The 12973-nt window shown below is 38.5% G+C and overlaps 1 protein-coding gene across 1 annotated transcript; it reads right to left on the minus strand.

The window, feature by feature from the left end:
• Window positions 1-1340: 1340 nt before the first annotated feature.
• nr2e1 (nuclear receptor subfamily 2, group E, member 1) lies at window positions 1341-8133 on the minus strand. The gene is made up of 9 exons (XM_048207004.1): window positions 8003-8133; window positions 4567-4712; window positions 4056-4143; window positions 2827-3062; window positions 2572-2718; window positions 2371-2467; window positions 2046-2195; window positions 1800-1905; window positions 1341-1642 (listed from the first exon to the last, which is right to left on the minus strand). The coding sequence occupies exons 1-9, from the start codon at window positions 8058-8060 to the stop codon at window positions 1480-1482; spliced, it is 1191 nt and encodes a 396-aa protein (XP_048062961.1). The 5' UTR covers window positions 8061-8133; the 3' UTR covers window positions 1341-1479.
• Window positions 8134-12973: the final 4840 nt, after the last annotated feature.

The following is a 12973-nucleotide window of genomic DNA, read 5'->3' on the forward strand; positions in this document are numbered from 1 at the left end:
TAAAAAGGAACTAGGATAAATTGGATTGAAAGTTGTCACCGCAATCATGTTTCTTTCTATTGTATCCTCTCTATCAAAAAAAATGAAGGTAAAAAATGCAATTTGGGCAAAGCCCTTGATTTGTGAAAGAGTGCTTGAAGCCCCGAGCCGTGCGAGGCACAGCAACTTCACTCAAGGTCCAGGGTATTGTATCGGCAGTGGTTCAATATGCACTTACGTGCAGACATGAACCTCTATCTGTCCTCGTTCACTACCCCGTTTAGGGTGCAATGGACCTTTTTCTGCTTGCAAAAGAAGGCTTTAGAAACCCAAAACCCCATAAATTAGACAATCGTTGAAGAAGCAGATCAATATTCAATATTTATTCTAATATCTTAGAACAACTTTCACAAAAATTATCACTGTACAACGAGAAATGTATTTACAGACTACAAAAACAAAATCCAAGTGCTGATCGTGTCTCTTTTTCCATGGTTAGTAGCTAGTCAATATGTCAACATGGTCAACATGGGCCACATATATCGAGCAGAAACAGCTTTCATTAAAAAAAGTCATTCAGTAAAATTACATTTGCAGAGTGGAAATGAAAACTCGCAATGCAGACAGAAAAATATCCAGAGGTTTTGAAATGCCCTACCTGTGAACCCTAATCTTACATTAAGGTCACAAGGTGTGGGTGCTGTGGCCTCCCAGTCACCTCAATAGGTAATTATGAGATTCATTAGGTCAGTAATGCTCAGTCCTGCTTCCTCAATGCTAACTTTAATTCATACATTTCAAGTAAACCCGATTAGCTGGTTCAAGTGTTTTTGATTAAAGTTGGAGCGTCTGCTGGAAGGTAGGACAGGAATGAACTTGCTCTTCAGTTCTGACTCATGGGCCTTTGGTTTTCAGCACTATGTCAAAGGGACAGCGACCTACTTCCCTGCAACATACCTCATGATTTCTTTTTCTTTTTTTTGTGTATTTGGTTTCTTTCAAAGTTCTTGTGGACAAACGAATAATAGTGGTGCTGAAATCAAAACAGCATTGGTCATAAAGGTAGTTGGTCAAGTTGACGCAATAAAATGTCCCATTTTGAAATGAATGATTGTACATAACCTCACAGACACTCCATTCAAATATGACTACAAACTAAGATAATTTTGTATTTAAATCTTGATAGAACAAGAACAGATTAAGCTTGTTAAGTTACTTCCATAAACAACCTTAAATAGATTAAAAGTAAATCAATTAGAAAATTACTGGTTAAACGTTCATTTTTCTTTCTAAGCAGTGAGCTCAACTTTTAGAGATGCAGTCTGTTTGTTTTAGAGTTTCCCTGCGTAACAACATCTTGACATTGGTAGAGCTTTATTCTCCAAACAAGTGCGTGAAGAATCACATTAGGGCATCTGGTATCATCCACAGCGTCCCAGCGTCCATGCGAATGCCAAGGTCAAAGATACATTTTGTTTCTTTTCTCTGTCTCTCGGTAGCTCATATATCACTGGATTTGTACATGTCTGAAAGCAGTCGTGTAATGGGCACATTTCCGATGGTCTTTTTGAAGAACACCTCTTCAATGGTGGATGGACCAACTGAGCGAAGAGCAGGCAAGAGCAACAGCAGTTTCCCAAAGCGGCACGGCTGAGTGGGGTACCTGAAACATAACCATTCGGTTTAAATACTTGAAATAGGAATTGAGTTTAATGTAAAATGGAAATCAGAAGTTCTAAATTCGCCATTGTTCTTGCATAATAATTATTGTATGAGCTTTTTATAGATTTCTCCAGTTTTTCAGTAAGTATTAGCTGTACCTGGTGTGGATGTAGCTGTTTAGAGTCAGCTGGGCTTCGTCCTGAAGGGCTGCAATGGCACTGGCATTACGAAAGCTCCTCAGTTCCGAACCACTGTGTGTTGGAACTGGACACGAAAGAAAAGAGAGGCAGCGTGTTTGTTTAGCTAATTTTAAAGGCTGTATAAATCACCTGTTATTATTATTTATTAATAATAATACTACTAATATGTTCACTTTAAATGTGATTCTTGAGTATTATTTTTACCTGCTTTGAAGGTGACGATACACTTGAGGCACGCGAACTCCGTCGCGTCCAATCTGAGTTGTCTGAAACGCGTCACGACCTCCTGCAGCGCCTGGATCTCTGAGATGATTTTGTTTAGCCTCTGGGAATCTGTGTTCTCGGTGTTCATTCCTAATTCGCGAGAAAACGTAAAACATTACTCTTGGATAAACAAAGTATGGATATAACTTTGTAAGCAACCGTAAAATGGCGATTGTAAAAGGATGTCAACTTGTAAACAACCAAGCACAACTTAGCATTTGCGGACATGACGAATATCTTACAGGCTACATGTTGTATGGCCTACCTGAAACAGCCAGGAGAGTGCTGGAGTCCACGGGAATGGCCCACTGCGCTATGCCCAGCACGAACAGTTCCCTCCAGGCGTCTTCTAAAAGGATCAACTGGAGGGGGGGAAGGTGAGAGTGTTCAATAATGATTATAAATAAATAGCATCTAGTTTGGTTACATGAAAATGATACATGAACATATTAAAACACTTGTTTACCTGGTCAGGTAGAGGGAGTGTGGAGAAGGCCGGAACACTCTTGGCCCATTTAATGCTCATAAAGAGCAGGCGCGCGGCTGATTCGCACACTGACTCTGTCGCCACTTCATACAGGTACATTGGAGTGCCACTGACTTCATGAGGATACTGAGAAGTTATTACATGATAATAAAAAATAAGCGGGGTTGTATGCATTCATTTATAACTCTGTTTTGATTAAATTGATAATTCGTTGATGTGATGGCACATGTTTACCTTCGGTGTGGGTTGGGCGAGTCCAACAATGGCCTGCCGTTCCGGTGTGCTTGTGACCGTGTTTAACTCCAGATTGTGAGGCTCCAGCTGTGTGACTGTAGTGAAAAACGGCGGCCCCGGGATAGACGTGGATGGAAAATGGGTCGACGAACCGTTCACCTCTTTATGGCCTCGGAAATACAGTGCCACCTGCTTTCGAATGGTTGACGTCCTCGGTCCTCTCTCGTGCTGCACGGCTGTATTGATGAAAGGGTCAGTGACATCATGATAAATAATCATTCTTATAGGATAAAAAGTAGAAATAGTTTAAAAAGCTGCAGTTTACAAATATGTGGGAAGTAATATGTATTCTTGTGTTGGATTCATGTATTTTTGATAATCAGTTATTTCTACAATAGCCTATAATTGATTTAATGAATCGTCTATGTAGGCTACACTGTAAAAAAATGTTGGTTCAACTTAAAATAGTAAGTTACCTGGTTGCCTTAAAATTTTGAGTTCATTGAAATTAAAAGTTGGAGTTAATTCAATGAGGTCGATTGGTTTAATCAACAGAAACTCAAAATATTATGTTATCTGAATCACATTAAGATGATTTGACAAAAGAAAAAATGTTGTGATAACAAAACATGAACTTTTTTTTCCAAGTAAAAGGTACAAAATTACTTTACTCGCACAATGAAGACAAACGTATTTAATCGTCGTGCTGACTTTTCATGAATATAAATAATTTTATTAGTGTTACTCCACTTTGGGGAAAATTTAGATTTTTTTTTATTCCGATTTTTTTTTTCTCAAAGACTTTGAGGTAGGCTATGTGGTTATCTGTCTTTTGGTTGTTTTTTTCTGGTCACGTGGCAAACTGGTAATAAGCATGTTGGCGGACAAAAAAGTTAATATTTTTAAACAAATTTGCTTTACGGGTTTCAATTTTTTATTTTCTTTTTTTTTTTAAGAAATAAGCCCTTTTTTTTAGAATTTCATCCATTTTAATTATGCATTTTATGCATGAATTGCATTTTTGTCTTTTTTTAATAGATCCGGAAAAACAAGTCACTTCCACTAGCCTAACATTTCTCATAACAAGTGTAGCAGTCATGCAAAGACTTTTTTACTTTTGTAAAAGATCAGTCAAAAAGAATGGATATACATAACACAAACCCTTTTTTAATGTTAAATCTTGAAAATATATATTTAAAAAAAACAAATGTGTTCTAAGTACTACTTACCATCTTTATTCATATTCACTTCTAGACACTTTTTCAAGCGACAGGCGCGACACTGATTTCTGTGCGTCTTGTCTACTGGACAGCCGCCCTGAGGAAAAAACAGGACGAAAGAAAATAAGGAAATACAGTAGGTTTCGTTAGGCAGTAATGGCACACAAACAGCCTCTTCTGCTATATGCTCCAGTGATCCCCACTCCACAGGTATGTGGGAATGGCAGAGTAATGACGGCTATTGACTCGCTCCCCCGCCGCACGGCCAATAGTCTCATTCCCGCCTACCGCTCTCCAAATCCACCCAGTCCTGCCGGTGCGTTAGATTGGATTACACCTGTTACACCAGACGGGGCAAAGGGCCCTCAAAGGCGCGGGAGGGGGCTCACTTCTGGGATAATCTTTCAATTATGAAAATCACTGGAGGTGTAATCTAGTCCTTAGACGCGCTTGCTTAGATCAAATTAGCTGACGCTGTTATGGTTCAAACACTTCGCTGTAATTGATTAGTATAGCTCACCTGTGTGCCAGATTTGCAGACATACGTTCTGTTTCTCCTTATGCTCCTCTTGAAAAATCCCGAGCAGCCATCACACGCGTAAACACCGTAGTGCTTTCCAGAACTTCGGTCTCCACACACTTTACATGGAATGTCCAGAATCCGACCTAACAGAGATAGAAAATATTGCATTTAGGCTATTTAAGGGAGGGGGGAAAAAACAACAAAACAGCAACCCAGTTGCAGATTTTATGTCTATTTAAAAATATTGACATGTATTTTGTAAAATTAGATTTTCTAAAGTTTTTGTAGATTTAGGTAGGCCTATAATTGTGTGTGTGTGTGTGTGTGTGTGTGCGCGCGTGTGCGTGTGCGCGCGCGCGCGCGCCTAATAGGCCTAGTTTATTTGAATAATATTTAATAGTTATTCACTTTAACTTCAAGATTGGTAATAAGTTATACGTTTAGCTACAAGTTTGAGAGGTTGGCCGATCTTTAATTTTTACCTGGCGATAAATAGACAAGAAATAGCGATGAGGAGGTAACCATAGCAACAGTATGCTTCTCGAGCGCTTTCGTTAAGGTTTAATATAACGTGGTTCACTTAGAAAACAAAAGTTGGCTATATTTTTATTATCTATCACTTTGTTATATTTAGCCTACATAAACAATGTCACATAAAAAAACAATAGTTTTGTTTAAAACAATAGTTTGATTTTCTGTGATAAGAGCCCAAATGAGAAATTGTGCGCGAGACGAACCTCAACAGATTGCGCCTGATCGTTTTCTAGGCCTATACAGGAATTTTACTGAAAGTCGTTGCATAATTCGCACACTTCCCAAATTGCTGGCCTAATAACTAGGCCTAAACAAACAATTGTGCTAAATATTGTGTTAAAGGACACACTTTTAATGAGTCAGTCCATAGGAATGTGTAAACCCTACGATGAGGACGCATTGGTGGGAAGCGTCATATCGCAGGTCCAATAAAACAATGTTCAGTAGACGCGCACAATGGCGACATTAGGGAGAGTGTTAACTTAATGATTTCCCCATTGAGCCTCGTCTGACTGGCCTGGTCTCGACAAGCTGCCAACCCCGCTTCATAATGAAGCTCGACAACTGCTTTCTTCGCGCCGTCTATAGGCTCGCGGATTAAGGAGTGACACGGGAGAGGAGAATAATACGCACCAGCGCGTTTCAGAGACTCAAATGAAGTGTATGCAAATGAACTTGGAGTAAATGAAAATTGTGATTTTTCTTGTGTGTGCAGAACTTTTTTTTTCTGTATTTAAGTCTGTCAATAGAGGTATATTTGCATGTATATGGGGGAGTCGTTTAGAGGAACGGCTATGTAATTACACTGACATATGTCCACCTGCTCATTGATTTTCCAGTGACCCGTCAAAAAGGGTAGCATGGGAATTCGGATATAGACCGGTAACGACGGAGAAGGAAAACGACTTCATGCACTCTGACTTCTTAAAACAAGAAAAGGGAAGAAAAAACGTAATGGAAAAACACATTTCTATTCTGTGCATGCCAGATGTTCCTCGTCCTTTCAGAAATTATAATGGCGTTTTGTTACAGGATTTGACGGGAAAGTGACTGAAGATTTGCTGGTGTGTTATTTAAAATGTCAGAACACTGGGAAATTCTCGTGTTGACATAAATGTAGATTAATTTAATATTTCATTAGGTGCACTTTGCATTTTGCATGGATGAAAAAGAGAGCCTTTCTTGTGATGGAGGCAACTTGTTGCTTTTGTCACGGAGTCGTTTTGAAACTTGCTCCACCAGTAGAAATAAAACGCCTTAATGAAGCCTGCTTTTTAATTTGCATTTAGAGTTTCTGTATTGGCCTATTATTATTATTTTGTTTCCCGTGTCTCCTGCGAATTCTGTCTTCATTGGGTATGATACTTAAACTTATCAAAGCAGACAGCTCTTATTTCGAGAAAGTCATAAAGGCCTATACTGTCCCCCATCCAGATTAGATGCAATCATCGCATAATTTGACAACACTCAATGGTACAAATAAGAAACTCATGAATTGAAGGCGGATTTGTTTTAGAGAAGGGAACACGTCTTTAACTTTCCCCTGTGGGGGTCCCCGTCTGTTGCATTGTGCGCTGTAATTGTTTAAAGACATATGGCATATTCCATTACTGTAATCAGCATCAACCCTGGGACCTGCTGCACTGGATTACATGCAGTTGTGAGAAACTCTGCACTTAATGGGCCTTCGACCACCCAAACAGTGCAAGTGCTGCGAGTTTACCTCTGGAAAGCAAAATAAATTAATTTGATATAATATTCGTGTAAATGACGAATATCAGCTGAAAATTATTTAAAGAGTGAAATGCATGTAAAGCGACGTCAAAAAGTTTTTTTTTTTTTTTTTGCGATTAGGCATTCAAAATAATAAACGAAAAGTTTAGGCCTCAATGAAATTAGCCTATTTCATGTGTTCACTTGTCTTAAAATAAATTACTAATTTAGACCTAGGTAGATTTAAAAATTGTGAGCAATCTAATATGTTCACTTCTGTTATTTTGAAATCAGCACTAATTAGTGAGCATTAGAAACAATTGTGATTCTTAACTTATTTTTTTGCCTTTCACTTTCTTGAATTATTTCACATTTTCTTGAATTATTTAGAAGACACATAACAATTACATTAAAACTTTTCACACCATTTCACTTAAGTCTAATATAAAAAGTCAATTTTTGTGATCACCACAAGCGTATTAGTACAGACTTTCTCAAATCACACTGGATATTTCATTTTTCAAAAAATGTTTCAAGTCAGAAAATTTTTAGAATCCACAATGCAATTGCAAAGGAATAAATTGCCAAGAAAACTAATTTCAGAACTTGCATTCTTGTTTCCTTAAAATTAATTGAAAAGTCAAAAGAGAGAGTCTACTCGGAGCAGCCTAATATAAGGAAAACTTAGCAGATCTGCTTTGAGTTTACGCATACCTTAGGACAAAATTATATTTTAAATTATATTGTTCAGGCTGTTACAATATTATTAGTAGTTCGAGTTTTTAGCAGCTCTTTTTCACAACTTATTTGCTGTGCGTAATGGGAAAACAAGGCTGTCAAGTCACTCAACATCATCACTAAACGCTTAAGCTTTTTCGGGCTTATCCGTTTATTTATTTTTTTACACTTTTACATTTAAGATGTAAAAAACATACTGTTATATAGACTGCAACGCACGAATTTGTTAGGCATTCGTGCTATCAGTGTTAGAGGTAGGCAACAGTTTGACAGCGTGTAAACATTTCGATTTGCGTTTGACAGCTCTGTGGAGTTAAGTTGATTTTTAAGTGAAGTCAAACCATAACCATAAGCAACCTTTTTACATTCACTTAGTCTATTTAGTGAACAGAAGAGATTGCTTTTTTGATTCGCTATTTCTAACAACAAAGAAAAACAATCTACTCACTGGATTTGACATTTAAAATATCCAGACAACCACTTGTTGAACCAGCAGGCTTGCTCATATTGAAGACCTCTGCTCCAAGAAAACTGCGTTGAAAAGTTGCACTTTTCAGGCCCAGGGGAGACTTAGCACTTTTGACTTGGATTAAAGAATTCTAAGCATAAATTAAACATCCGATTTGCGGTGGACAACTGATCCCCTGCTTTCTCTTGTAGTTTTCTTTGATTGTGTTCAAGTCGCTCCTCTTGTCTTTCAGCGAATAGAATCCAGATTTCGTCTTGACTGTTGATTGATGCGATGGATGCAGCCGCACATACAATATATGCCCAAGCGCGTCTCTGGTCTCTCAGCGCCACGGAAAGTTGGTGAAACACTGGGGCATAAGCCGGCACTGTACTGCTCAACACCACCAGCTTAAAAAGTACAACATGAGCTGGGAAACGCGTCTCAGCCCGGAGTCTTGTTGAGTGACTTTGTGATGTGTACCGTCAGATTAAAGGTTTGGTAATATGTATGAGATGTATTAGAGTAGGAGGGCGGGAGAGAGGGAGGGTGGGAGGAGAGCCCAACTTCCTTTGACCACTTAGCTTTTCCCTGCCTTCTGCTTCAACTCCTGCTCTCGCATGACGTCACGGGGACGAATGAAGCGATATTCCAGTGAGTCAGACACTGTTAGAGGCTAATGGTGCGCTCTGTAGGAATTGATTATAGGATCAGCAAGGTTGTTTAAACGACCGAATCAAACGTTTGCCACTGATTAGGAACACATTTCCATCCTCTGAGAGTTCAGTCACCTAGTGCTCCCAGACTGAAGTAAATAGTTTAAAGCATTCTAATTAAATAATCCTCAGAAACATAATCACCTTTTTTTCTTTTTTTTTTTTTTTGCAGCGAACTTACTTTCTGTCGTGCTTTCCCGGATCCTTCCGTCGCGCGCGCGTGCACCTGTTGCGTTGGTAGAACGACTGCAATCAAAGATCTGTAGCTACTCTCTCGAGCTCAAATACCACACTGTTTCACGTCGCTCTCTCAACTTGGCAGGCGTGAATATTTGTGGATTTATTTTTTGTAAGTGTATGTTTGTTGTATTTTAATTCTAAATCAACATGTGGCATATATGTTTGATACTATAATATATGGTAAATGTGATGCTGTTTTGTGGTAAATATGCAAATACTGTGGTAAATATATTTAACACTGTACGCTATTCTTGTCGAATGCACTTTTCCTTTTTTTTTTTTTTTTCTTTAAAAAAAAAAAAGTCTAAATGTACACATCATCGTTTCTTATTAACAGATATAGGCCTACATATTCAGAAACATATTTGGGGGGTAAGCAACATTTACTTTCTTGGTATAACATACTATTGTGTAGTCTAACAAATACATTTTTGAACTTACAAGTTTTTGCCCAGAATTTAACATCATTAATTTGGTCTTTTGCACTGCTCGTGATGTAAACAAACCACTTGAATGCAACGTCGCTGGCTCGTTTGTCATGTGTAAATTTTAAGTTATTAAGCCTATTATTATTAGCCTATTTCAGTTTGATATGACGGATTTTATATATATATGGCCATTTTTTTAAGAGCTTTATGAAAAAAACATACAAACAACAACAAAAAAACAAAAACTCTAAAATACTATATTTCTCCGGAGACTCGGTCAATCTGCTTATGAGAGGGAACAAAAAAGCAAATCGCTGTTAACAAGTGCGCTGTCTGTTTTGGAGGGGACACATTCGTGCGAGTTTCCCTCTTGGACTGGGAGAATCACAACTGTACCCCTTTGAGAGCGTGCGCGATGACATATTGACCTTAACAGCGTGCCGTGTTGTGGTCGCCGCCGGCAGACACCCATATTTTAGGTTTAATTATGAACATTCCCACGGTAGCTCTGGACCATATGGGAGCCCTAAATCTCGGTCTAAACGTGGCGAACGGGGGCGTATCTAATCGCAATTAGTGATTGTCATGTCCTCCTTTAAACGGTGTTCTCAGTGCACTGAAAAGAAATTAGGATTTTTGACAGGTGAATGACTGCATATTCAAATGTGCGTTTTTTCAGGACCTTGTGTGCCAGACTGAGACAAACAGTGTCACAGTAGACTCATACTGCATATCTCTGTGAGCATGAACTCTGGTCCACAAGTGATTGAGGTCAAAATAATTCTGAGTCTAATGACTTCTAGATATGATATGTGAAGAGCATCATGCATGTTCATTTTAAAAAGTGCAGTGAACAAATCTGGCCTTCTCTCTTTTTCTTTCTCTTTTTTCCACTTTCCCTATCTATGTGTTTATACGTGTGTGTGTGTCTCTTTGGGGTGGGGTGGTCTGCTCGTAGTAATCTGCTTAACTCGCCCTAATCCTGTCATTCATAGATAGTCTTTACACAAACATAACCAACATCATGGTTGCCCCGGCTGCTTGCTTTCACTTTTTGTGCTTGTGACTCTCCTCTCAATAACAGTCAATGAAAATCTCTGACAAAGAACCATCTGATTGTGTATCTAGTTGTTGGCTTGACAGAATCAGTATGCAACTGCTTACTTAGCCCTTAAAGTGGAGAGGGACAGCAACACCATCTCTTATGCTTAACCACTCCTGTAACAGCATGTTGGAGTTGTTGCAAAAGACTTTTCTGTGATAGCACTTTGTTCTGAGATAAACGCATGTATATCTTCATGAGGCAGCAAACCAGAAGAAAAATATACAGATTGCTTCTAGCATGATGAGGACTAAAGAAATATGTAAACCACTTTTAGAGCACTTCTGTTCCTGACTTACATATAAAGAAAGAAACTACTACAAGAATGTTTAAAATGAGAACGAGAACTTGCATATTTTAGATTTTCTGCAATGAATTATGAATAATTTTTTTTAAAAGAAAAGAACATTTTAAGCAGAAATAAATTGATATTAAGCATACAAACACCAGCAATGAGAACAAATGTTTTCTTTCTAATTCTTGCTTCATCAAGACAAATTTCATCCAACTATAAATTGAAGTCATTCACTAATTAAAATGGTTTATGTAGATCACATTTTTTCCTGGTAAATTAATACATTTTTAAGCTTCCTAAAGAGGTGTTATGAGTAAGTTTAAGGTTGAATGTTCCATAACTGTCTTTGCAACTTCTTGTACATTAATGTTTATACTGAGAAATTAGGAAAGGCTAGTCCATTTGCTCTTTCAAGGGAGTATATAAACATGTTTTATCCCATAGCAAAGTATGACATTCCTATAATCATCTTAATCATTTTTTATTTTATTTTTTCAGGTACTGTAACTGTAATTAATGTTTTTCCCTTTCCTCTTTAGACCTTGCATCAGATTTAATTTAATTGTATATATTTTATGACCCAAGTTGCACTATTCATTTCACCCCGCACCATATGTGAGATTAGACCGTTAACACATATACATACTCCACACGGCTGTATGTAGTATTTTCCCATTAGACTGCCTACGTTTCCAAAATAATAATAATAATAATAGTAGTAATAAAGGCCGAACACAACCTCGCCCTGTCTAACTGGCAGGTCGATGGACGCTTTCTGACAAATCTATTTGGGGCAAATTGTCAGTGAGAAACTTCCGCCTGAGCTGGCCCGGACAAAACTGGCTGTTGGACGGACTAAATCCTACTGCAGGAGGGTCGGGACAATGGGCTCTGAATGTGTTGATGTGCTGGCAGTGGCTTGGGCCTGACAATGGCCGGATTAATTGGTCCCTTGGCTGACTGATTTGAGATGGCTTCACTCGGGTCCTCTCCACGGGGAGCCCCATTGTCCTTCTCCTGATTCCCACTTTTCACAAACTCCAAACAAAAGTCAATTTCTTTCTCAAGGGGGTTTGGGAGAAGAGGAGAAATATCGAGACCTCGTGGTTCGGCTTCGCGAGAGGTGACTTTAAAAGAGAGCTCCTTTCTCCCCTCATCGTCTAAGTTTTTAAATGGATGACTTAACTCATTCCGTTTCCCTTTCTGCCTGCCCTCCCTCTCTTTAAGGCCCAGAGCTCCTCCTGAGACTTAGAGGTGTTATCGTCAGCGGGACAGGAGAGAGGTTGTCGGCCTGTATGCGGAGAGGAGCCGAGGCACCTGTTGAGAGTGCTGGCAGCTCCGAGCCGAGGAGCTGGTTCTCATTAATATTAAAACATCAGAGATGCCATCATGTTGCTGCGCTGAAATCGGTCTGATGTTGTCCCCCCCGACCCGGCTCCCTGGGGACCAACTCTCCGCTTCCACAGTCACTCATGAAGGGCACCCCCTCTACCCTCTCTCACTGCCTGTCTCTTTTTTCTGTCCTCTCATTATCATTCTGCTTTTTTTTGAAAAGCCTCGTTAACAAATTATGACAGCTGGCTAAAGAAGCTTTCGCCGTTCACACCATTTTGGCGAACAGTTTATGGGCACGAAATGACAAACTTTATTCTGCTGTGACTTCAACTTTCTTTTATTTGTTTATTTGTCTCTTCAGGTGACGGTTCATCAATGGCATATTTCACCCAAAAAAAATGTGTGTGCCAAAGCCCTTCACATCATTTGATGGCTTTTATGTGATGAGTACAGTGTGGTGCTGCATGTTGATCTGTTTTATATTTTGTGCTTTTTGTTGCCATATTTCCACTGAAGGAATTTAATCATTTTTGATTATTATACTTGTGTTCTTTCCTGAATTCATTTAATTGTGTTAATAATTTTACTATTAATATTATATATTTTAAATGGTGTAAGTAATATATATGGGTCATTGATGAATAAGGTTTTTAAAAGTGTAAAAAAACATAATGGAGATTTGAAGTTTTATTACATGTTAACAATGAGATTATGTGATTTATATAATTAGTTAACACTGCTTTTGCCATTTTTTACAAGATGGACAAAATTTGTCACCAAAAAAGTCATTCAGTTTAACCAAAATTTCAGTTTTACAGAATGACGATATTTTCAAACAATGCTAACATGCTGATA

The sequence above is a fragment of the Megalobrama amblycephala genome, linkage group LG11 (genome assembly GCF_018812025.1).
Source record: "Megalobrama amblycephala isolate DHTTF-2021 linkage group LG11, ASM1881202v1, whole genome shotgun sequence".
NCBI lineage: Eukaryota > Metazoa > Chordata > Actinopteri > Cypriniformes > Xenocyprididae > Megalobrama > Megalobrama amblycephala.